The sequence below is a fragment of the Branchiostoma floridae genome, chromosome 14, assembly GCF_000003815.2.
Source record: "Branchiostoma floridae strain S238N-H82 chromosome 14, Bfl_VNyyK, whole genome shotgun sequence".
NCBI classification, from domain to species: domain Eukaryota; kingdom Metazoa; phylum Chordata; class Leptocardii; order Amphioxiformes; family Branchiostomatidae; genus Branchiostoma; species Branchiostoma floridae.
The window spans coordinates 6,786,070-6,812,759 of record NC_049992.1 but is presented as its reverse complement, the minus strand read 5'-3'; the positions used below and the strand labels follow the sequence as shown (position 1 = coordinate 6,812,759).

The 26,690-nt window shown below is 41.3% G+C and overlaps 1 protein-coding gene across 1 annotated transcript in view; it reads left to right on the top strand.

Moving 5' to 3' along the window:
* The window catches only part of LOC118431036 (hemicentin-1-like), a 37,636-nt gene that overhangs the window by 5,875 nt on the left and 5,071 nt on the right, over window positions 1–26,690 (top strand). The window contains exons 2-7 of the mRNA XM_035842109.1: window positions 13,330–13,677; window positions 15,169–15,462; window positions 17,168–17,455; window positions 19,599–19,790; window positions 20,562–20,630; window positions 21,564–21,749. Coding sequence (XP_035698002.1) covers window positions 13,330–13,677; window positions 15,169–15,462; window positions 17,168–17,455; window positions 19,599–19,790; window positions 20,562–20,630; window positions 21,564–21,749 — 1,377 coding nt within the window. The remainder of the gene's footprint in view (window positions 1–13,329; window positions 13,678–15,168; window positions 15,463–17,167; window positions 17,456–19,598; window positions 19,791–20,561; window positions 20,631–21,563; window positions 21,750–26,690) is intronic.

Genomic DNA, 26,690 nt, shown 5'->3' with positions numbered 1-26,690 from the left:
ACGGTACGAATTCAATTACCCTTCCGGTTCGGCTGCAGCAAGTGATAAAAACCAACGGCGAGCAATCGATCCAGCTCCCGCCTGGGATCTCCCGACGCCCCGTTCCGTGCCATTGCTAGGTTTCAGGCACTTAGTCGCGCCCTCTGGGGACCGGCCAAATCCCAAGCCAAATTTGCCAAACAATCATTATGTGCGATGATCGTGATCCGGGCGCAATACGCAATGGAGAACGCGCCGCTGTTGTTGTCATAGGAAAGAAACGAGAGACGATGTACTCAGCTACAAAACTATAAAGCTGTAATGCAGAATTCACAGTTACAATTTCTCTTCTGATGTTTTTTTAAGCAAAACTCCAAGCCAAATTTGCCAAACAATCATTATGTGCGATGATCGTCATCGGGGCATACAACGCGCTATGGAGACAGCGGAAACTATATGAAAGGAACGAAACTCAATGTAGCCAGCTACAAAACTATAAAGCTGTAATGCAGAATTCGCAGTTGCAATTTCTCTTCTGATGGCTTTTAAAGTGAAATCCCAAGCCAAATTTGGCAAACAATCATTATGATCGTGATAGGGGCGGAACATACTATGAAGACCGCGCCGCTGTTGTTGTTATAGGAAAGGAACGAAACGCAATGTAGCCAGCTACAAAACTATGAGGCTGTAATGCAGAATTCACAGTTACAATTTCTCCACTGCGCGTAGAATATCACTTCTGATGGCTTTTGAAGTGATGTGTAGTGTAATATGTAATGTTTAGAATATTTTAGGTACGTAAAATGGGTTCGAAAAGGTGCCTTGTGCACGTTACAAGAACATTATTGGGTACTTACTAGCTGTAATAATACAAGAAGGTGAATAAAAATGATAATCACGTAAAAACAAATGAAAAACACTAATTGTGGGCCAAAATACAAATATATAACGAAGGAAAATTCCGATGACGTTTCTGAAAAAAAATTGAGAATGGCATAAAAACATGGTCTCTAAGCACTTCGTCCTTGCTCCCTGGAGGCCATCCAAAATTCCGCCCCAAATTTGTCAGGCAATCATTGTGGTGATTGTCGTAATCGAGTCTTGCCACGCGATGGCGGGAACTAGACAGCTCTCGTTGGCATGGGGATTTAGAAATGAGTCTTTTGATCTCTGTTAGCACATCTGTCACTGTAGGTAACGTTAGGAGCTCACAAACCTGTCATGCAGCATGATGATAATGATGACACCGAGAAGACACTTTGTGTTGTATATTATATTGTGTTATATTGTTGATTTATTCGAACATAGATAAAAGGAGTAAACTAAAGTACAGCGCAAGGACATAAAACCGCATAGACCTACGTACAACAATATGTCTGTTTCCCTATTGTATCTACGGGAACACAAACTTTGAAAATGATTGTCATTAATGCCAATATTTTCGACTCTCATTATGATTCATCCATCCATATCTGTCCATCAAAAGCGAGTTGCAGGTCCATATTCCCATATCAGCTATTAAATCAATTAATTCAACGACATCTTTTTTAATCTTCAAATCAATTTTGTTCACCTTATTCAAAACAATGTTCATCTTTTGATATCAATCGATTTTTGCAGCACCAATATAAATGCCATCTACCTTGAAATCAATTCTGTTGTGCCAGTCCATGAACAGGTCACTACCCTGGGAGCCAGCCGGGATCGGGCAGCTCGGACAGTTTATTCGGTGTCCCGAGACAGTCAGGCCCGCCGAATTCCTATTAGCGCCCCGGGGAGTTAAAGCCCGATGAGGTCCACCTGCCCTTTTCTCATAACTCCTTCAGGCTTAGACTCCCCGGAGCGCTAATGTGAGATCGGCGGGCTGACTGCCTTGGCTCCCCGAACAAAACTCGCTAGCTACCCGGTCCTGTCTGGCATCCAGGGTAACAAGTCACCGACCAGGCTACGATAAATGCCATTCTTTCAACTGCTGAATAAATAACCATGCTTCCGTGCTAAAAACCAAAATAGTTTCTCGCTCAACGAACTCAGGCAATGAACTCGAAAATGGATTTTCCAAGCCATTGACTACAGTGTGCCTTTTGGACGTGATTGGTTTACCGCAACCCTTATCAAGTTGGCATTCTTGTTTCTGGCAGAAAATAAAGTTATAACCATCTACCTGTCCGATCAGCACAGGCTTGGAGCGCTCTTCGATTTTTGAGTCAATGTGTGTACAACATTAGATACGCGTTTTATTAGATAACCGATGTTCATGTCATAACGCATTCACATGATTATCACATTTTATATGGCATACCTTTATCTTAAAGTGTTATAACCAGGTTTTGAAAATTAAGCCGTCGAAACTTCTGGGGATCTTTGACACTGAAGATTCCTGAATACCGACGCGCGCTCGTATGTAATAGTTTTATCAAGAGGAAAATAACGTAACAAATTCAGGCATTTTATGTTGGATTTTATGTCAGAATGCAATGATTTGTTGTATAATTTCATCAATAGGAAAATACGGTAAAAAATTCAGGTATCTACTTTCACACATTTTATCTCAGATTTTATGTAAGAATAAAATGATTTATTCTGATATAGCTAGGGTGTTGTTTTTTTTTTTAAATGCACGGGCTGTTACTTTTTATATTCAGAATCAATCATTTACCCATCGCTTCGACACGCCCGAGGACTAATCATCCCATTGGAGCTTGAACAAAATCGTTCTCACAAGATGAGGTCAATACAGTCAACGGTAACGTGTTGAGTAAGGAAGCTCAGGGTTACGACTGGCAGCTATGTTTTTTTTCTCGTGTAGATCAATTGCTAATCCCAAAGATCTAGACGTGGTCGAATGTGATAAACTTTTTGATAATTTCCATCTTTGTAATGTTACGTCTTTATTAAAAGTCTGCTTCTACCTATTGCGTATTTTTTCATCGTATACTAGTAACTTGGATTGACAAAATACGCTGAAACTCACATAAAGTATTGTATTGTATGGGTCGACTACTCTCTCTTCGCAGCCAAGGGCTTAATTGCGAGGAGCTTACAATAGGCGGGGCTAAGTCGAAAGGGTCTGAAATGGCAGCGCCTAATGACCTCAATACGACAGTAATTGCCCCAGGTGCGACCAGGGACTGTAGGTTTTGAACCACTCACACCGCACCATCGCACGTGTAGTGGGTTCTTTAACGTGCCACTTTTACAACTATCTAACTAAATTCATAGTTTCACTTCTATAACTACAGTCATGGCTACCTGGCTAGTGTCACTTGTACAAATACAGTCATTAGCATATGATGCAGCATTTTTGCCCATTTTGGTACTTTCTCTCGTCATGTCGACCATTTCCCAAGAATTTTTTTTTTTTTTAAATCAGGCGAAAATTAATGCGCGCGCTAATATCATCCATAAAATTTACTTGCTGTGGCCTTAATCAAGAATCCTCCCGACTAGGTTGGACACTAGTCTCTCCCACTGGAACTAGCACAAAACATGTAAGAATACGAGCCCCTGAGTTTGAACAATACCCCGTTCCCTCTTCGCTGACGGCTATTTTCCGGGAATGGACAGAATGACGATACTAGTATACGGTGCAACAGCGCCGTCCTTTTTCTTGTGAATACATTAATCAATAATCCTCCTGACTTGGTTGGGCACTAGTCTGCCCCGTTGGAACTAGCACAAAACATATTTATATGATAAATATGTATCTAGCAGTAAATCGTGTACATGTACTTGTCGAAATTCGCACTCGTAATTTAAATTTTAAATTGTGTTTGCATCTAAGCCACTATTGTGATTGAAAAGCTGCACAATTCAGCCTCCTCTGGCGGCTGCAAGGTTGCTTTTATTTCGTGTCATTTGTATTTCTGTGAAACGAATAAACCAGTCTACTACAAACATGTAAGAATACGAGCCCCTGAGTTTGAACAATACCCCGTTACCACTTCGCTGTCTGCTATTTTCCGGGCATCGTCAGGAATGACGTCGACGATACTAGTATGCGGTGCAACAGTGCCGTCCTTTTTCTTCTGAATATACATTAATAAATAATCCTCCTGACTTGGTTGGGCACTAGTCTGCCCTGTTGGAACTAGCACAAAACATGTAAGAATACGAGCCCCTGAGTTTGAACAATACCCCGTTACCGCTCCGCTGACGGCTATTTTCCGGGAATGGACAGAATGACGATACTAGTATACGGTGCAACAGTGCCGTCCCTTTTCTTCTGAATACATCAATAAATAATCCTCCTGACTTGGTTGGGCACTAGTCTGCCCCGTTGGAACTAGCACAAAACATGCAAGAATACGAGCCCCTGAGTTTGAACAATACCCCGTTACCGCTCCGCTGACGGCTATTTTCCGGGAATGGACAGGAATGACGATGTACTGCGTGTGGCATCGATCTCCCCTGCCTGATGATGAACTAAAGCGACATGTTTCCATTCTATCAGGTCCGTCCGACCGTGTCGCATATTACCCTGTACAAGGGACGCATTAGGCAAAGCAAACCGGATTTTATGGATAACACAGCATTGATTGCCAGTCATGGCGGATTCTGTTCATCAAAAACCTCATATGATTCCTAACAAATCACTCACAGTACCCTTTCCATTTCGATCGTTCAATACGAATCTCAAAATATACATAGTACATAATGCAAGGAATTTGGTTGATGGTACCTTCGAATACATAATTTATGCTGGTTTTCTAAGTTTGCACTGTTTTGTGTTTCTCTTTTGGCAGATTGAACAAACCTCGACTGCCCGACTGACCCACATGTACGGTCTTATATTATGGAAAATATAAATACCAGTTTTCATTTTCATTTAAGGCAAAACCGTATATATCAAAACTGCATTTCTATTTATGGTAAAACCCCATATATCAGAAACTTTATTAATTTCTTATGCTCTTCATTTGCGGTAGGTACAATGTGTTCTCTAACCAAATTGTTTTGCATAATTTCCTATGGAATGTAGGCATCTTGCCTTTAACGATCTCATATCTTTGTATTTTTGACCGATTTTATACATTTCCGTCACATAAGATTTAGGAGTTAGGAATGACGCAATCCATAAGATTAAGATTGTTCAGCCCGTCCCACACACTGGCGGCTGTAATAGAGGTAATATGAGGGAAGTGCTAAACTGTACCGAGCACAATTATGCTGTCGTTACCCCAAGAGCTATTAGCATCGATCAAAATTACCCCCAAAGAGCTGAAACCACCCGGCAGTCGATCACCAGTTTCGCTTAAAAAGAATTGGGTCGAATAAGACATGTATTTGGTGCACCGTCACTTTGTGTAGAAGGAATAATACATAGGCCAACAACGTGTGTGGTAGTAGCTGCTCACGAGAAAACGTATTCGAAACATGCCAGCAGGAAAAAAAAGCCAAAGTTGCTCTTATGGCTCGTTCTCATTTAAATGTCAAAAATGCTGTAGCCTGACTTTACGCCTTGATATGGAGCAAATTATAGAAAACATCACTGGTTCCTTAATTTTTTTTCCGCAACCCCTATAATGTTTTACAAAAGATGCACCACAGCATTCGTATTGGTTGATGGATTAGAAGATTATTATAGCCACGGCTGGGATTTCACACCCTAAAAAAATGGCTGTTGCCTGAGAAGGAACGAAAAATTCAAATAGTAGCCAAAAATGTAACAATTCAGTTCCCAGAATGATTGTTTGGCAGGTGAAACCAGCTACCCAGGCCCTCTGCCCGATGACGTCGATCGCTCCTGTCACTGTTAAAAAAAAAATTCAACATTTCAATATGAGAACAAGTGTTATTAGACCTATATAAACACACTAGACAATATATCACGTGTAACATTGGCAAAGGCTGATGCAGCCGCAAATTGGGCTTTACTGTCGTAAATGGGGTTTAAATAACGCCACATATGTCGACTCACAGACGCCTAGTGCAGATATACGGGCAATCAGAAGGCTGGAGCATGCCGAGATCCTGGTTACGATACGGCAGGGATATCCTTTGTGGTTTGGAAAGGGATTTACCGGCTTGTTATTCAGACTATCCAGGGAATTGAGGATTTGCAGATATTGCATCAAAAGTAGGCATGTAACAGGATTGCTGACTGTGTAGATATCATTCAATGTTATCTACGCCATACATTATCAACGCTACATATGTGCTGTCTACGCCACGCGTCATCTACAACACACGTTATCTATGCCACACATCATCTACAGAAGACATCTGTTATCTTCGTCACACATTATCTACGACACATGTGTTATCTATGGCACACATCATCTAAAACACGCATCTACATGTATGTTATCTACGCCACACATCATCTACGTTCGCTACACATCTGTTATCTATGACGCACATCAACCTCGCCACGCAGCTATCTTATCTACGCCGCACATAATCTACGCTACACATCTGTTATCTACGACACACATCAACCTCGCCACGCAGCTATCTTATCTACGCCACACATAATCTACGCTACACATCTGTTATCTATGACACACATCAACCTCGCTACGCAGCTATCTTATCTACGCCACATATCATCTACGCCACACTTGTGCTATCTATGTCACTTCTTTGATATCTACACATAGGCATTCTAAATTGTAATCTGCATTTTACACGCCTATATCATTTACGCCACACATATATGTTTCAACGTATGTAAACTAGGTGACTCCATTTAGAAATATTCAAGTAATGTCATGATAACACTACGCAGGAAAATTTGTATATAGATATATACACGATATTCTCCCTCTCAGTAAATTTTAAAACCTTTAATTACCAATACAAAATTTGCAATCGCAATGACAAACGTGTAGCTTCTAATATTTTCTCAAACAGCTAATATTTTGCTCAAATTTGTTGTAATAGCCTATATGCTAATGGCATCGGTAGTTCTAAACTCTTATTAGTTCATGACAAAATAACAATAATCAGAAAGACGAAGAAGAACCCACCAACAACAAAAAAAGAAAAATACGCATATGTTGTGTTTGAATTTCATAATTGCGTATACAGTTGTCAGATCCATTTGACTTAGCCATCAAGCCATCTAGATTCAAAAACTAACTCCCTACGGTACCAATTTGCACTCTTTCGCTGAGAGGTGTGATCTAAGGCTTGGCGTACTCCTACCTGCTTTATGTGAAGATATATGACAACGTCCTATTAATGAAATAACAACATCAATATCCAACATCATCAGCGTCTGTTGAGGAATCATCCATCCTAACGTTAATAGGTACTACGTGGTTAGCCAAGGAAGGTGCGAGATTTATTCAAAGCAACTATGCCGCTATTAACAGCTCCCTGTCCACGAGAGATTGTGTACATACAGTGGATGCAGTGGAAAATGAAACACATTTTATCAGTCAGTGTACCCACTATGAAACCGAAAGAAACACATTATTTCAAACAGTTGCCACAATTTCACCAAGCTTTTGCCACCTAAGAGATCACCAAAAGACTATATTTCTACTAAAAGCACAAAATCCCACTATCATACAGAACGTGGGATAGTTCATTAACCACTGCCTTCAAAGAAGAAGTCAAACCCGACAATAGTATTCATAGCATCAGATAGTTGATTAGACACTAGTTTTATGCACCACACTGATTACTTCTCTTAGTCCTTGCGCAATTAGCCTTCGGGCATGATTTTACAAATAAACATTATTAAACTCTACCTAAAGGTGCCTATCACTGGACGTGGGGCACGCTTGCGGCATTGCGGGGTTCGAAAGACATGTCATACTTTTACGTCTTACGCAATATCTGAATCATGAAATATTGGAGAGAATAGCAGTGACGCAGTGAACGAACCCTGCAGTGACGCAAGCGTGCCCCACGTCCGGTGAGAGTGCACCTTAGCACTACCACACGAGGAGTCTTAAATAGCTTGACAATCGGGTAGATAATTAGAGCACTAATTGATGGATGTGGTAATAAGTTCCCGCGTGTTAGGGGGAAATCCCCGCTGACATATGTGCCATCTGTCTGCCTCTGCGTACACTAATGAGGCAGGCTGCTTTATAAGACAATCATACAAAATCAAAATGTACTTCTGTGATAGTTTCCCTGCTGTAAATCAACGCGGTGATATGGTAGGTACTTCCACTGGCATTGATTTGGCATTCGTTCTGTCTCCAACGACAGATTTTAGTTACTGTTCGGACTTCGGACATCTAGAAGTAAAGTGATTCATTTTGGCCTTATTCTATATCTGCATTTTACAATACGTGACCTTGTTGGCGTACGTAAAGGGCATCGTTGCAACTTGCAGGTGTCACAGATTCGTTACAGAAATACAAAAGTGGGTTAGATTTTATGGAAGGTAAAACGCCGTTCCTGCAGTTGAATAAGTGCAACAATATGTTGAAGATGCATTCGTACGTGTTGGAGAAGTATTTTCATAGCCCATCTAGCTATAGGAGTCCATTTAGAGGTGGAAATGAAAGCATCCCAGCATTACATCGCAACACATGACCCACAATACGCAGATGGCCATCAAGCAGGTATAGACTTGGTTGATAGGAGGTCCTGGGTTCAAATATGTTGATTTGCCAACATATTGTGCCCTTGGGAAACGCACTTTCCTCACTTCACCTACTAGGGTGGAAATAAGTGCTCAGTTTTGGCTAAGGCCGTCCCTCGAGTAGGACGTAAAATGGATGTCCCGTGTCACACCTCGTATAAGACCCAACACCACATAGCCGCCCCCCCCCCCCCCCCTTATAGCCCCAACCATGCCGGGTATAGGTGACCATCCTCGCCTTTTCTTCAATTCTAGCGAGCTCCATGGACTATACCATACATGCAGGGAGGGGGATATCTGCCTGTATTGCAGACGTACCTGAAAAACTGCCATGTGGCTATGTTTATCAATGACCCACATATCAGAATTTTATACAAATTCATCAAAAGATTTTAAGTTACGGGTGCGAGACAGTGAATTCAACCACAAACAGTACCCCTGTCGAAAGTTAACCTCCTTTCCGGGGTTAATAGTTATCAGTGATCGATATTGAGCTGCCAATTACACTGCCAAAAATGATTTTTTCTTACCCCATGGACAATTCTTATATGAAGAAACATATTCTTGCAGGAAGAAAATGTAGAAAAAAATCAAAGCAAAACGAGAAGCTATAGCTACAAAAAAGTTCTTATAATGTAAGAAAAAAGTTGTAGAAATTCTTGCTTTTTTATAACCAGATTCAACTTTTAAGAAATACAAGAATTTTTTTCTTCCTGGAAGACAATTTTTCCGTGAGGAAGCAAAACAAGATAAACAATAAAAAGCATTTTTGGAAATACAAACAAAATCTCAAATTGTCTCAAAAACCTAAGAAGCAAAAAGTTGCTTTCCCCATGGACAAGCACATTTCTCTAAGATTTCTTGGGGACAGAATAATTTTCTTCTTGAAATTTTCTGTGAGGAAGCACAATAAGATAAACAAGAAAAAACTTTTTTGGCAATGTACATTTCATACAATGAATGCTGGAATGTTTCCACTTCCTGCACTAAATTCCTGCCAGCAGTATATATCAGACACGAGCCATGAAATTTGTCCTTTATAAAGTGCGATGTCCTCACGCATTAGTTCCCCCGACCCTCCGCAGGATATTGGATACAGAAAATATGAAAGATGGGGGTTTCTTGCATCGGCGCCCGTGTTATTTGCCTCGTAGAACTGTGTAATAACATTGCCATAACAGGTAATAAAAATTGACTGAGTTACATCATTCCGTTAATGGGCCTTGTCAAGAGTTATGTCTGCAGGAGAGGAACACTTCTGAATAAAGAGACTCTTTTAGACTCTGTGAGCAGCGACACCTGTCCTGCAGTACAATGTGAACCAGTCAGAATTGCCCTGAAGAAGGTGACAGACGGTCACCGAAACGTTGGTGAGAAAAAAGCAATGGTTGTGTAAAAAGAGTCTCTTTATTCGGTGACGTACCAACCTGATGAAACTATTCACGGAAGGAACACTTCTGTTTTGGTTTAATATCTTGTTTTTCTCGACGAGTTTATTAAAAATGTGCATTGAAGCTCCAACTGGATGAACTACGCAACAATACAATACTTTATCCATCTTCTAACGTCTGTTGTTCACGTCAAACTTAAATATTAAGAAGTCGGCGTCGTCATTTTTTCCGCACCTATGAGTTAAATAAAAACTTCTTTTGATGTATTTGTATAAAATCTTAAGTTGGTCGTCATTGTGGTACCAAAGAATTCAAGCGATTTGGACCCCCTAGCAGTTTGTTTTAGGTACTGCAGCGTCGCAGTCCGACATTCCACAAGTAGTGTGGTGTATTCCATGAACAGCTGGGACTGATTATTAAGGGAAGAATGGAACATGTGTCTTGTGTGCGGCTGTGGACTCCTCTAATCTCCTCTTGCAGTGAATAAAGAGGCTCTTTTTACACAAACATTGCTTTATTCTTAACAACGTTTCGGTGACCGTCTTCAGGGCAATTCTGCACTACAAGACAGGTGTCGCTGCTCACAGTTCAGATGCGATCACAAAACGAAAAGTATTTACATATGTACAGACGGCTCTTCTTTCAATGTTCAACGTATTTATTCCAATATTGCAAGCAGTCAGTGAAAACAATACGTGCGATTTATCATAACTCGTGACTTGCAGTAGGAGGGTAGTTGTCGGCATTTCTCTATCTATTGTCAGAATGCCGACGCAGCTAATAAGCTGATACTGAAAACCCTACTGACGCCTACTCGAGGAATGATAAACTCAGTCTTAATTTCTTTTCATTACTTCCAGTCTTAATAACATCGTAACCTTATTAACACTCTCAAGTAGCCTCCGCCGAGAATTAAGATTACAGGCGGGATTAAGACGAATGACGGCAAGCTCGCGTCGTCTTGACGTACGGAAGACGTCTTTCCGTAGTAATGAACCCCGTCTAGTCGTAAATGTCAGTTCGGATAGATCTCGTCGTACTCACGAGGCAGCCTGGAGCCAATATAGACCGTCATGATAAGCCTGAGAAAGGCAGCCAAGTCACGGTCATGTTGCGTAGGCCTTAACGTAAGGAAACCGACAGCAACAGACATGAATACTGTAAATGCATTTAACTTCGCGAGGCCGAGGATTTAGTTTCGCGGCAGAGAGAAAATCGAGATTTCGCGGTGGTTTTAAGATTGTGGTTGAACAACAGTAGAGCTGAAAGCACATACACAAGCCTGTCCAAGCGACCACCTCTTCTCAGCGACCACCTGGCCATTACGACCGCTCGGTCCCGAAAATTTTCCCCATTGATGTAAGCATTAAGTGACCTCTTCACAACTACCACCTGGCCAAGGCAACTACGACCGCCAAAAATTTGGACCAAATCCCTGTCCATAACGTTCGCGTCATTTTCAAATCTTGAGGTGTCATCGATTTTCAATGATAACTAGCGCGATTTTGTGCCGAATTCGGCCAGTTTTCGTCGCATTTTGGCTACCATTACGATGTTATGTTCAAAATAAAGACGGCGACGGATGCACATACGTGTTCTTGCTATTTGCCATTAAACACAACGGAAAGCATTTAAACTATGCACAGGGCATGTTGTGAGTCGATACTCTTCTAACCGACCACCTGACCAAATCGACCACACTTTTGCCCGGTTCCCCGGGTGGTCGTCTTGGACAGATTTGACTGTAATTGAAAAACCGGTGCCTTTACGAATAGCCATTTGGAAACTCAGCTAAACAGCATTACCTCACACTTACGAGCGACTCGGCAAAGGTGCTATTCGAATTCACTTTCAGTAGTGCTGGCGTAATCAGCTGTCACTTATACTACTTCGCATTATTGCACCATCCAGATAATTGCACGAAATCCACTGGCAAATAGGCCGTGCAATTAAGCGGCTTCCACTGTACTAATATTGTCTAATGTACGTAGTCTTAGACAACGGGGTGGGCGGGCAGAAGACTGAGCAAACAAATCAGTTCAAATAGCTTTAAGTCACCGCGAAAACGATCGTAAAAATTATGCATTTACAGTAGTTTTTCCAATAAAGCTATACAGAGTGAAATATATGATTACTATCAAGTTTCTTTTTACACTGACTGTTTTAAAGGTAGAATACATACATCTAATTTTCGATGTCTGACAGCACATCTTGGTCACGGAGAAAGGTCTAGTCTCGATCTCGCGAGAGACCACGAGACTAGACCAGGCTTGCGGATTCTCTGTGACCAAAATGTGCTGTCAGACATAAAAAGAATTTGAAGTGCGTACTCTACCTTTAAAACAGTCACTGTTGGAAGAAAATTGATAGTAACTTGAAACATACGTGACTGATGGACCTCTTCAACGAAGTATATCATGTGTATTTTGTATGTTATTTGAAAGACGACGTTTGATTTGGACAGTTATGCTGTGGTGTTTGCATGACCAGGGGGTGAACTATGTATTGAAACTTTGTGCAATGTATTGGTTTTGTGATTTGTCCTGGAACCACTTATTCCCAGTCTTCGGGTAGTTTGCCTCTAGAACACAACTCTGCTATTCATCAAGCTAATATTGGCGATAGATAATGAAACACCGACAAACACGAAGCGTTTTAAATGGATCCATAAACAACTCAACGTAATGTCGTGCATGTAATATTAGCGGCTAATCATGATAAAGTAGGTAGGATATTTCTACGTTTATTGCGCTAATAAAGTATCTTGGTAATACGTTTATGAAGGTTAGACAGTCTGGTAAACTTAATCTGGAAAAAAAATCAATCTCAACAATTATCTTAAGGTTAGTAATTAAGCTCAGATCAATATAGTACCGATGCAATAGCCTCGAGGGAAGAGTGTTCTTCTTCTATTCGGTAGGTCGTGAGCTCGATTCCGGCCGAGCCATACCATATATATATATATTTGGCCTCCTTCGGTCAATATTGGTTACACCAAAGAATTTACAACTGGTACATGCTGCTTTCTCTAGTTAGCACTCAGCACTTGGGAAGGAGTTTATATTGTAGTTGGACACACAGGTCAGTAACAGTTGATAATAAGTGTGTGGGCCAGGGCTACAGAAACGGAGATGGGCAACGCCCTATACACAATTTGATTCGGGAAGGATGTTAACTTATCTTCTTAATGCTTTAGGCATTTGTTAATAAACGTGTAACTAAGGTAAGGTAAGGTTTAGTATACGCACATACACATTGTTTGTTTCAGCTGCCTAGAATTATATAGTGTATATGTAACGTGTTATATGTATGTGACGTTTGGGTCACGACAAGAACAGTGACCCACGTGTTTCATATTGTTACAATCTAAAAAAATCAAATCAAATCAAAGTAAGTTTTTTTGTCTTACAGGCGTGCTGTGTCAAGACGCCATCCGATTGGACCTTCCCGAGTCCATGAACACTGTCCTGAACGACCCGGTCACCCTCCCAGCCACTTACAGCTCCAAGCACAACCTGCTGTCCCTCGTCTGGAGTAAGATCTCCGACAACTCACAGAAACGGACAATGATCTTCTCTTACTACCCCGGGGTGGGCGGAGGACGGGCTTATGGTGAATACGAGGGGAGGGCAGAACTAGTGGGGAAGGCGTCACTCAAGCTGGACCGTACCACTAGTGAAGACGAGGGGGAGTACGTTCTGGAGATCACGTTTGATGAGGTTGGACGTGAGGAGGGATTTGTGCGACTCAACGTCATGGGTAAAACTTCTGTAGATATTCAATAGTGTGAATCTTTATTTTTGCAACCGTATTAAGACAATCTGACTACTTCTTTCCACAAGTCAAACCAAAACAACATAGCATGTTGAACATGTACAATCATAACATGTACAAAAACATACAAAGGTTTTGTGGCAGTACCAATGTCAGTCGCCAGGTGGCCCATAATCGATCTTGACACCTAGTACTAGTAAAAAAAACCATACCACAGTTTTTCATGGATGTTATAACGGGTGTGGAGTGCTGTCGATCCCAAAGATTGAAGGACTTGATTTCCCTTCACTGTGAGTGATGACACATTGTCTAACAACGATGTTTGCCAATATAATTTTCGTCTTCGTTACCCATCCTTATTACGTTACACACGAGATAAGTAGCGGTAACGATCGAATTATAGTTTGACAACACTGTGATAACAGCTTCTCTAACGAACTCTTTACAGGCATCATGATATGAATTTTTAAATCAAACTCTTACAAACAACGAGTAATTAGAGTATGAAAATGAGAAATGGTATCAACACCAACTGTGAGTGTGTGCCGTACAGTGATGAAAAATTATACCCTCTCTGGAAATATATGCTAATCCGTAACCGCTACTAGCCCGGAGTGCTCTTAAAGAGTTTAGCGTTTGGCTGCGTTGGTTTCGAATGGCGCCGCCATGGCAGATGATAAAGCGACCGGATTTGCGGGAGGGCAGGCAAACGTTTCAAAGGATTAGGGGCGGTGAGGCTGTTTGAAGCTCTTGAATGGCGATTTGAAAGGGTGGACACGGACCAAGGTCGAGCTTCGATCACTTGAGCTCTTGGTTAATGTCTGTCTTCCAATGCGGAGTGAAGCGTGTGGATTACATATAGCCTATCGCAACATTTTGGGTCATCAGGTGTTGTGACTGTCTCCTGCTAAATCTGTTTTATGCACATGTGTATCTGAATTGGTACATCTCAAGGCGCAGATTTCGTGAGGTGTTTCAGCCACAATACAACTCTTTTCTATAGCGTTATTAGTAACAAGATAAAGTTTGAAAACATTGGAGACAAATGTCCTACGTACGTTGCACGATTTATGTATATTGAAATACTGTAAATACATTTAAGTTCGTGGGGATTTAATTTCGCGGTAGCAGGAAAAGGGACTTTTTGCGGTGGCTTTAAGTTCGCGGTAGGACCGTGCACTTTAGTCTATTACTGCCATGGAAAATGTCCGCGGTGGTTTTAAGTTTCGCGGTAAAGCGGCCACCGCGAAAACCGGGATCATTAAACCACCGCGAAAGTTTCTGTATTTATAGCTCAGCCAAAGTGACGTATCTCGCTAATATAAAATTCTCATCATTTCTTGATAAAGCAGTTTTTTTCTAAATTATAGTCATGAAAGTCCGGTCGAAAAATCTAAATGTCGTGTAATGATCTTTTGAAATCTCTCGCTAACATATATCTGTGATATCAAAGTTTGTATTTCTGATTACTTGCAGTTCCCCCCGTTGTGCAAGTGGGCCCTTCCGATCCCTACGTCACTACCATGGGGAGGACGGCGACTCTGACATGCGCAGTAAGGGACGCCAAGCCCAACGTCACGGCCCTGCACTGGGAACGAGACGGGGTCAAGATAGACAGCGAAAGGTCACGAACCAAATATGGCGGCGGGAACGTTGAAGTTCCCACGCTACACGTCAGAGCGGTGTCCAGGGCTGATGCTGGGCTCTACACATGCGTCGTTAGTCACGTGGTCAGCCCAGCTGCGGCCAGCCTCAAACTCATTGTGTTATGTAAGTAAAGTGTAACTGATCTGCAGTGATTGATTGTGTACGAAATTAAAATGTATGGACAATATCTAGCATTAGAATAGAACAGGCAAAGCATTCTGGACAGTTTAGAGAGTTCTAAGTGTAGCTGGTATCCCTATTGGTATTCTATTGGATCGAAATTCAATTATACTCCCTTTTACAGCTATGCTCTTTTTGATCTCTAAATGTCTAAAATTGAGGTACGATTCTATGAAATCCTAGCAGTTGGAGGACAAAGTTTATTGCTCCTGATGAAGTTTCATGCAAGTCCAACGGTTCGTTAACTGCCAATCACCTTCCAATTTGGACTGGTTCTATAACACTCTACAGCCAAGTGGGCCCCAAACGCACAATATGTACATAGATGAATGGTTTATCTATACATTAATAGACTTTTAGGCAGTTTTCTATGCATTCGTGTTGGAGTTATTATGACGTAACGAGAAAACTACCTTGAATTTTCTTTCGAACAGTGCATTAGAGACTATATCTGTTTTCCACTAGCGTACAAAAACCTAATAGTTTTACGCACTGATAATTGCCTTGAGGCATCTTTCTTGTGCTTGACTTGAGCTTGCTCAAGTTTGAAATTGCGCATCACTTTCCTGAAAGTTTACCGACTTCCTTGATTCGGTGCTTCTAGCATTGCTACGATCCAGCTCTTCCATCCAAAGAGTAAGACCAAACAGATCTTCAACTTCAACCATGCACAAAATGAGATTTCTGGCACGTTGATTCGAATCAACAACTCTCAATCTTTGAGAAGGGGATCAAATATTCCTGAGCAATTGTCGCACAAAGGCAAAGATAGTGTAAACTTTCTGATAACTTTAACCTAGTGCTGAAATGACGTGTTGTAAAGTCACATGCCCTGTACGATTTATTAATACCCCTGTCACATTATCCACGATCTTCGGGCGTATCGATAGAAGATCGGCCATATTTAAGATCGACAGAGGGTTGCGCGTATTTTTCACCTGAAAACCGTCCCTGTCACATATAAGCTATACTTTGTACCTTGTACAATTGTTGTGCAATAGATTTATTATTGTGAGCGAGGCTCGGGCGATTGCCGCAGAATGGTCGTCCGATCGATTTTCGCCAAATGTGACAGGGTATAATCAAACCTTGAATAGACTGTATTAGTGATCATCGAAAATTCGTTATATCTTTTATTGTGTTGGATTCGAATCAACAACTCTCGACCTTTCTGAGAACAAAGGCAGGGATAGTGTAAACGTTCTGTTAACTTTGATGATGATGCAAGCGAACGATTGATTGATTTGACCTACTGCCAGGATGACGTGATTGTAAGATTGATTACTCAAACCCAAAAAAGGATGTGGTAGTGATCGTCGAAAATTCGTTATATTTCTTATTGTATAAGCCTTCTCACACTAGTCACCACGCATGCGCCGGTGAAAGGAACTCTGGGTAATATGTCAAAGTTGAAGGCCCGCAGACGTCAATATTCCGCCATTTTGCAGGCGCCATTACGTTCCAGACATGGTTACACAAATCGAAACAATGGTGCAGACGAGACTGTTGACGTCTGAAGGCCTTCAACTTTGACATATTACCCAGAGCTCCTTTCACTCGCGCATGCGTGGTAACTAGTGTGAGAAGGCTTATTGAAGCATAGTTACTAACTTAGTGACCAACAAATATTTGTGATTATTTTCCACAGACCGTGCGTCGATAATACGCATTTCTGACTCCCAGGAAGGCCAGCTGAAAGACCGCGTCACACTGGAGTGTATCGCTGATGGTGACCCCGCCCCGAACGTGACCTGGAGCAAAGATGGCGTCCGGTTAGCCTCCAGGACGCATGCGCTGTCAGGTGACGTGAGGTCAGGAACGGTGACCCTGAACAGTCTGACGATGAACGACACGGGGACGTACCTGTGCACGGCTTCTAACGGCGTGGGGGAGTCCCACACCAAAACAACTCACCTGTCCGTTACTGGGAGGATCGGTAGGGATCTATTCACATAAAGGTGCACTCTCACCGGACGTGGGGCACGCTTGCGGCATTGCGGGGTTCGAAAGATACTCAACAAATTTCAGAGATAAAGAACGAATTTTCTTACTTGCTGTGTATTTTGTCGTCTTCTATGTCATACTTACGTATTACACAATATCTGAGTTATAAAAATAACAAAACAGTGACGCAGTGAACGAACGCAGCAATGCCTCAAGCGTGCCCCACCTCCGGTGAGAGTGTACCTTTACGCTGGTTAACATTTATCCGAGGGTGACCTATATTCGTTGTTTGTAAAAAAGTGTATTTAGAGATATGAAGTCGACGGACGTTGGCTCCAAATTTGAACCTTGTGAAAAATTGCAAATTTGAAAATACAGTCTGCAGATTTAATACCTAATTGTACTGTTTGTAAGATAACGGATAAAGGTAACCCTGCGAAAAGTATGTGGACAACAAACACTGGAACAGAAACGAAAACAAGGTGTTTGTACCATTTGTGCCCCTGCCTTTTTACCTAAATCAAATTTCACAAAATGTTCTGTGACCGATCGCTCACAATCGTTTATCAAAAGTAGCTGTAACCGTCTATGTCCTTGACGTCGGCCGAGTCTATAATGTACTGTTCTCCTAATACCATTAGATTGTAAAATTAAGTCAACTGCGGTAAATTATATTACTCCGGACTTATCAAATGCCGGCGCCGAGCGTCAGACGTACATAACAAGTTTCTGTCCCAAGGAAGATAAAAATAGCAGAAGACTGCGTCTCAAGGTCCTGTGAGGAAGACGTTCATCATACGAGAGAAGACTTCAGCCGAGTCCCGAGGCAGCCGAAAGCGCCAGACAGGCGCTAGCATGTCTCACTCGCCTTCCTGACTCGCTTTCCGTTCAGTCCCCAGCGCGGTCTGATGGCTGTGTGTGTGACATGCTGATGTAGATGTAGGACAGACGTCAGGGTTGCGTTGCGCAGTGGGTGGATCAAAATGCGAATAACCATTATGTTTATATTATCACTTAAAATACTTGAAAATCCTTAGTTTTCTTTCAAGAGTTTATATTTAGACTTCTAACGGGCATAAACGCAGATTTCATGTTGATAGTGTTGAGTTCTCGTCATATGTCAAAAGCACACCCTAGTGACTTGAATGTGAAGTGTAGCTAAGCTCGATAAGACTTGTCAGACGAAATGTTTGACTGTAGAAACAAGATGTATATGATCATATTTAGTCACTCTTTTGATGAGTGCATCACAGTCAATTGCTTATCTAGTAAATCGCAGTTTTTGCATCAGCCCTCTTACCAGCTTACCTTTATCCGCGGGGTAACCTATGTACGTTGTTTTTAGAAAAAGGTATTCAGGGATAGCAGTGGAAGGACGATTGTTTCAAACTGCGATATTTTTAGATGTAAAATATTTCAAGAATACTTCAATTTGGAGCTATTGCCCGTCGACTTGGATATCTCTAAATATCCTGTTTTTAACAACAAGGGATATAGAACACCCAACGAATAAAGGTGACCTAGATTTATAGCAGTTCTTACTAATCTTACTATGTGTTCCGAAATGATTTCATCAGGTTGGTAGAATATAGGATATAGGAGAATTCTTTTTACACAAGCACCCAAACACCTTCGTCATAGCTTCTAACTGGAGTTCTGCTTCTCATGGCCCCTATATGTAGTAGATATCAACCCAAGTAATGAACCGGGACGAGGGGGGATACACGCTTAGCCACGTTTGGGATTGTTTTCTCACCGCAAAAGCGCCACCTACATCGGCTACATTTACCGGTGAGAAGCAGAACTCCAGTTAGAAGCTCTGACGAAGGTGTCTGAGAGACATCAGAACGTCAGCAATGTAACGCTAGTTCACCAGTATCCGCGAGGTAACCTATATTCGTTCTACTTACAAACAAGAACAGGGGATATCAAGTCGATGGACAGTGGTTTCAAATTGCATTTTCGTAAGGTATTGCAGTTTGAAACCACCGTCCGTTGAATTAATATCCATAAAAACCCTATTCTTGAATACAACGAATAGAGGTTACCCCGCGAATAAAGGTGAACTAGCTTTAAGTACCTGTTGGTCTTGTAAAAAGAATTCTCCTGTATCCTTACTATGTGTTGCTTATCAGAACGGCGGCGTGGTCTGACCTCGGCCAGCTTCGCCATCATTGTCGGGGCGGTGGCCGGTGGGCTGTGGCTGGTCTTCACGCTCGGCCTGGCTGTGTACTTCGGCCGGAAGAGGAGGGAAAAGGAGAAGAAGAAGAAATACGCCTTCTACTACAACATGGGGAAGCATGAAGCACCGACTTTGGAACTGCCTGGTTGGTGGAATAACTTTTCTTCTACTTCTTGAGGAATACACTATTCCATGAAGTACAGTAGAAGTCAGTTAATTGCACAACGGATAACCGCACACTTCTGTTAATTTCACGGAATCCCCAAATCCCAAACTGGTGCGGTCTAGCTGAATAACTCCGCATTATTGCACCATCCGGATAATTGCACGAAATACACTGACAAATGGGGTGTGCAATTAAACGGCTTCTATTGTTTCCCTAGACAGGCATTAATAGATATGCGTATTTTTATGAGAGCCTTACTGTTATACTTGTAATAATTGGTATTACTCGGATGATTGACAAGATCAAAGTCCATTTGTGACCAAAAAAAGTTGTGTATAAAATTAATAAGAACATGTGTATCCAGAATTCTAGAAACGTATCGCAAAGGTATCTTTAAGCTCAAGATTTCAAAGGTTGTTCGTAACATAATATGCTACACCTGGCTGTAATCTATCTGGGGGATATTGGTAGGAGGGGGGGGGGGGGTCAGAATTTTAATACCGTATAATGCAACTCCTAGCTGGTCCAAGTGCAATGTCAAGTTGCCTTTACAATTATATTTTGGGATTCATAAAATATCATTAGCAGAGCGAGAACACTCTCCTTTGGACATAAGTATGCCGTCCAAACATGTGACAAATCATGTTCTCCATTTAGCCTTGTAATACCAACAGTTTCCGGTAGAGGGCAGTGCTGCTGCATTTGGTAAGGAAAACTGGTCCATGTTTGTATGCTTTCTTTTGTTTACAGAGAAGTCGCTCAAGCCCAGTGCAGCTTATGCCGGAATCGAAACAATGAGAAGAACAGCGAGGCAACGAGGTAGGATTGATCTGCAGAATGAAGAGTTGTAATATTTGCAATATCATTTATAGTATATTTATGATATAATATCAATATCAATTGAGGCAAGATACATCCATTGTAGAAAACCAATCGGCTGGATAATTCAGCATTTCCTGTATCAAACCCCCATCCCAAAGACAGTGATAAGCGCAGAACTCTGCTAGAACTCTTGCAGATTGCTTGCTTGCTTGCCAGGACGAGGGGGATACAATCTTAGCCACGTTTGGGATTGTTTTCTCACCGCAAAGCGCCACCTACATCGCTTACCTATAGCGGTGAGGATACCTGCCCACTGTTCTATATCCGTTGTTGTTGAAAGCAGGATATCTAGAGATATCAACGTGACGGAACTAGCTCCAAGTTGAAATATTCTTGAAATATTTTACATCTACAAATATTGAAGCTTGAAACCATAATCCTTCCACTGATATCCCTAAATTGCTAGTTTGATTTAAGCAATTTTTTTCTGCAGTACCAACCACTCTCAACAGGGTGCATTCATTTGGTACCCCACATTCAATGGCGTAATAGGCTAATGTTTGAATATCAAGCATTCTCAGCATGGGATAACGTCATCATGGGATGATGGTGAACAAAAAGGCCTCAAACATACATATTTCAAGGCTTCAAGTATGATTTTGAAAGCATTTTGCGGTGAACATAAAGTACACATGCGTGGCCCATTTCACGGCAGACCGCAAGGGGGCGTAAGTAATATATCTTTGAAATGTTTGCCCATTTGGTTGCTCACTCTTAATTCAACTTTTGCAATCTGATCGCTAGAGGGCGTTATCTCTTCGTATATTTCGTTCATTTTCGGGACCATGGAAAATATTATTGAACGTCTCATAGAATAAAGCTTCACTGTCAAGAGATGTTTTGATTTCATTTTCCATTTTTTATTGATAGCTGGAAAGCGCTACGCACGCGCACTGTACCCCTTCATGCCGACTGAAGAGAACGAGTTGGCTCTGGAAGTAGATGACGTCATCGAGGTGTTGGAAGGAGAAGATGGCGGCTGGTGCCTGGGGTTCCTAAGGGGGAGGATAGGCCTGTTCCCTTCCAACTACGTCAAGTTTTTGTCAGCATCAGAAGGTAACAATAACATTCATATCATAAAACTATTGGCATGAAAGTTCAGCTGAGTTTGTATATTACATAATCAACAAAAAATAAACAGTCTTCCAACTCAAGAAATACAATCACCGATATAGATTTGAACGAATCTTTCGGTCTTCTTCAGTCATCAGACATAGTGCGTTTTATTTGCACATGTGACCTCAGCACTGGGTCAAAGTTCGTCTGAATTCGGTGACGCGCCCCGTCTGGTTTGAGAAAATGTCGGTGTGACTTGATGTAGATGACTTTCTTCAGTCACTCAAATAAAGTTGCCATATGGTTGGTCAAAAAAAGATCACCTCACCCATGTTCTCCACTCCGATTTGCCAATGCAAATTCTAAATAAGTATGATTATTCCATTACTCTGCTTCTGATTGGTCACTGATACGTTTTAGAATATATCACCAGATGTCGTCATTCACGCTCACAGTTACGATTGGCTAAAATTAACCGTTCTTATGCCCTATGCCGCATTTCTAAATTACACATACTCAGAGGCCATGGAGTGAGTAAAATTATTGGTACAAAGTCATATAGATATTAGTTGAAATATATATCACGAGGGAATCGCAACGCAGTTTTCTTATTACCTCATCAATCTGTTATCATACTTTATAACTTTCCCTAATCTACTGTAAATGCAGAAATTTTCGAGGTTGTTTAATGTTTGCAGTTTTCTCGAACTACAGTAAGAGACTACAGTGCATGGTGCTACCGTGAAATTAAAACCACTGCGAACTTAAATACATTTACAGTATTCCGTTGAGGTCATACATTTACCCACCACGCAACTCCAGAAATGATCTATGCCGAGTATGCTCAAGATTTCTTCTACAAGATAGATGAAAGCAGCGTTCCCTAAATGAATGAGAAACCGGTTTCTAATCAGTTCCATATGAAGATATTTCCGCTAGCGGTGCGAGTGTTACCCGGGGTTCCACTCCTTGATCGTGGGTGTCTTCTGTATAATGCAGGTAACCCCGACCTTCTGTCAGTCCCAGACAAGGATTTATGAACAGTCGGCTGTAGTCCGGCCTTTGCCACGCCATGATTCAGGGTTGTTCCTGCAGTCCATTCATCTTCATCCTGACCCCGGCTGGGGTCTATATTTCCTCCTCTCTTACAATCCATTACAATTGTGGACCACCATTCCTCAACCGACCTTCGTCCACCACGGGACAAGTTACTGTTTTCATTTGAGTTTTTATGAATTTACTTATTCGGAAAATTTATAAAACATAGAGCAAAAAAAACACGTGATGTTGGCTGGGGTCTATATTTCCTCCTCTCTTACAATCCATTGCAATTGTGGACCATCATTCCTCAACCGACCTTCATCTACCACGGGACAAGTTACTGTTTTCATTTGAGTTTTTATGACTTTTTAATTTACAAAACATAGAGCCAAAAAACACACGTAATGCTGGAGAACAAAAAGTCATGCTAAACAATTTGGGAAAAATCCGTAAATAGTTACATCAAGTTGGTAGATAAATTGAACAGTCTTCTTCTTTTTTAATTCTTCAGTAAAAGTTTCAAGGACCATCTGTCGCCTTCATCAATACAGGATGAAACAAATGATTTTTGGGCAACAGATTTGAAAGCAGGTGTTTGAAAGACACGGGACCATACCGTTATGACGCCACATACATGTTGATGCTACTACCTATCGAAGTTTGTTGATTATAGACCATTGTTCATCCGCCCCCACACACATGCACCCATCTATAGATACACGATTGGATAGCTTTGGAACCATATCCATCAGTGTTACACGCGACCTTCATTGGTAGTGCTTTATCGCATCTCAGCACTTTTGTTTCCTCTTCAAGGACGCATGATCACTCCTGACAAATTCACCTGCCTATAAAATCAACCCTGTTGTGAAATATATCGACAAGTTGGTCCACAGTGGCGTCAGGCCCGAAGCAAACCCCTCCGCCGAGACTCCCCGTGCCTTCCTTCCGGCTGGAAGAAGGAAATGCCGAAGACAGACGAGCTGTGAGCAGGAGACGTGAAGTCTGGCCGGAACGTCTTAATCAGTTGTTTGGTGGCGCGCGGCTGATTTCCGTCTCGTAAATGGTCGTTGCTATACAGAAGGGTCATCGCCATTTTATGTATAGTAACGATAGAAATATTCTTTTCAGCCATATCATAGGAAAGTTCCCTCACTTTAAATATTAATACCTAAGATATAAAACGCTCGGGTATCGTCTAGAACGGATAGCGATACGGTCAGCGAACTTTTACCACCCTTTAAAACATTAGCCAAATACACAACTCTGGAGTTCTTATTAGAACTAATTAAAAAAGCGACAGCAAGGCAAACCGAGCTCTGATGAGGTAATGTACTTAAGTTAATAAAGGTACAGACTTGATGAATGTGAATAGAATAAAGAAATGAGAGTCACAAGCTATATATATATAACAAGCATTAGAGTGATGTATTGGGCAAAAGTGATTACTCATGGAATACGCTTGAATAAGCGGGTAATATATAAAAACTTGTACAATATTATATCCTTTGTGTAAAGTTACTTGGCCTTTTATATGTACACGTTGTTCTTATCACACAAAATTGACCATTCGACCAGAATTCGCTAAAACAACGATAGGTGAAGAGGACATGGTATTAAACATTTATAAAGAAATATAAATTACAATATGATAAGGTTATAAAGTTACCACAATTACTCTTTATGCAAATGTTGTTCTGAACATTTCATTTCATTTTAGTTATTTAACCAGGGACGACATGTCGCCACTAGGGCGGTTTTCAATTCAATGCGCCTTGCTTACATAAATATAAAACAATGGTGCAAATTAACTTAAATACATCGAACATAAAAATATAATACAACAAGCCAAAGAAATACATACTGGTAATACAAGCAAACTCATAACAATAGATAAAGTAAATAAGTTAGATAATGGAATTTGCATATCAATGATGTATAAACAAAAGCAAGATAAACTGTTCAAGTGGTAACTTAAAGGCATTCGTTTTTATACATGTGTTTAAAAGATTCATATAACATAACATGTATGGATGGTAGGCAAATTGTTAAAACGGTAAATGAATTTTGGTCGTACCTCCAAAAACAATTTGGTGATAATGCCTAGATTTTGGTCGTACCCCTGAAAACAATTTCGTTCTAATGCCTGCCTTGGGCTTGTAGAGAGAAGATGGACCGGGATCGGAATTTGGGTCACGAACGTTCCTCCAGGGACGCCTTTAGATCAGACTGCCGAGAGTCTCTCAGGTGCACGGTTTGACGGATGACATCCGCTGAGAACTCAGCCAACAAATTCCGTTAATAGGAGGAGCGATTTTTGCCAAGTTGCGAGGTTATTACGATCGTTAAGTAGAAGCATTTGGGAAATGAAGCGAAAAGAAATTTATGGTTGCAAAGACATAACGGAGAATTCCCCGTCTCTGAGGAGTTTTATCAGGTTGGTGGTTCTATTCTCAACAGGGATATCGTAGTGCGAGTGAAGTTTGCAAACATTGATTGTCGATAACGTAATGGAGAAAAACGGGGCGTAATAGTAGACTTCACGTGCGCGGGGAGTCAGAAGATGGGATGCGAAGTTTGAGTGTACTGTAGATGCAAAAATGTACGCGGTGGTTTATGGTTTTCTAGGTGACCGAACTTCCCAGCTAACTCAAACAAAATCACTGCGAAATTTGTTGTTCTTCTCCCGGCCCAGCTAAACACCGTGTAAGCGCTACATGCAAAAGACTATATTTCTACTAAAAGCACAAAATCCCACTATCATACGAAGCGTGGGACATTTCATTAACCACTGCCTTCAGAGAAGATGTCAAACCCGACAATAGTATTCATTGTTTCACATAGTTGATTAGACACTAGTTTTTAGTCTAAGTCCTCTTAGTCCTTGTGCAATTAGCCTTCAGGCATGATTTTGCAGATAAACATTCGGTGTATTTACTTACATTGTTCGGCATTATGACTTGTTGGAGGTGTCTATTACGGTGAAGATGCACAACTACTTTCAAAGTACATATACTATCTTTGAACATTGATTACATATTCATAAATCAATGCTATCTTCCAGAGTGTATATGCGGTTAGATCAGTGACAGTTGAGATTCGAATAGCTATAAGCTCAATTATTTTTTTTTTCTATTTGCTTTGGACAGACGAGGACGATGTGGCACTGCACTCAAGTTTTGTAACTTATATTAACAATGCCACATACAGGGTACAGACAGAAGGAAATTCGTGTTAAGTGCCTTTCCCAATGGCACAACGTCGGGGGCACGGTGGGAATCGAACTCAGGACCCATAGATTCCGAGCCGAACGCTCTACCAGTTACGCCACGCCCGACGCCAATTACACTTCATGTACGCATATGCAGCGACAGAAATTGTGGGTCACATGTCGAAGATGAAGGCATTGATACATAAAGACCCACATGCGTACTCGGAAGTGTGAAATGGCTTATACAAATGGACACATAAGTCGAGAGATGTGGTTTTATCATCGATTTTGATCGGGCTCAAATTTAGGTAGGCTTGAAACAATGAGTAGATACAATAGCTAGCCATGAGAGAATTGTGCTATTATACTGCATTTTCACATAACGGACGTTGGGTAATATGCAAAAGAGAAGTAGTGCTTTAACAATGTGAAATACACTATACCGCCATATGTTCTATTATGTTAGATTTGTACACTGTCACTGATGAAAATAGTGTGTAGTTGTTAGTTATACGTTATTTGTCATACATTGCACCTGTTGCAATCATGCAATAAAATTGACTTGACTTGACAATAATGTAAAGAGGTCAACGCATTAACAGTGCAATGCAGCGCCACCTATCATACTAGCTGGTAGAACTGCAACCCCATTCTCCTGTCATATTTATCTAAGAAAAAATACAGTCAAA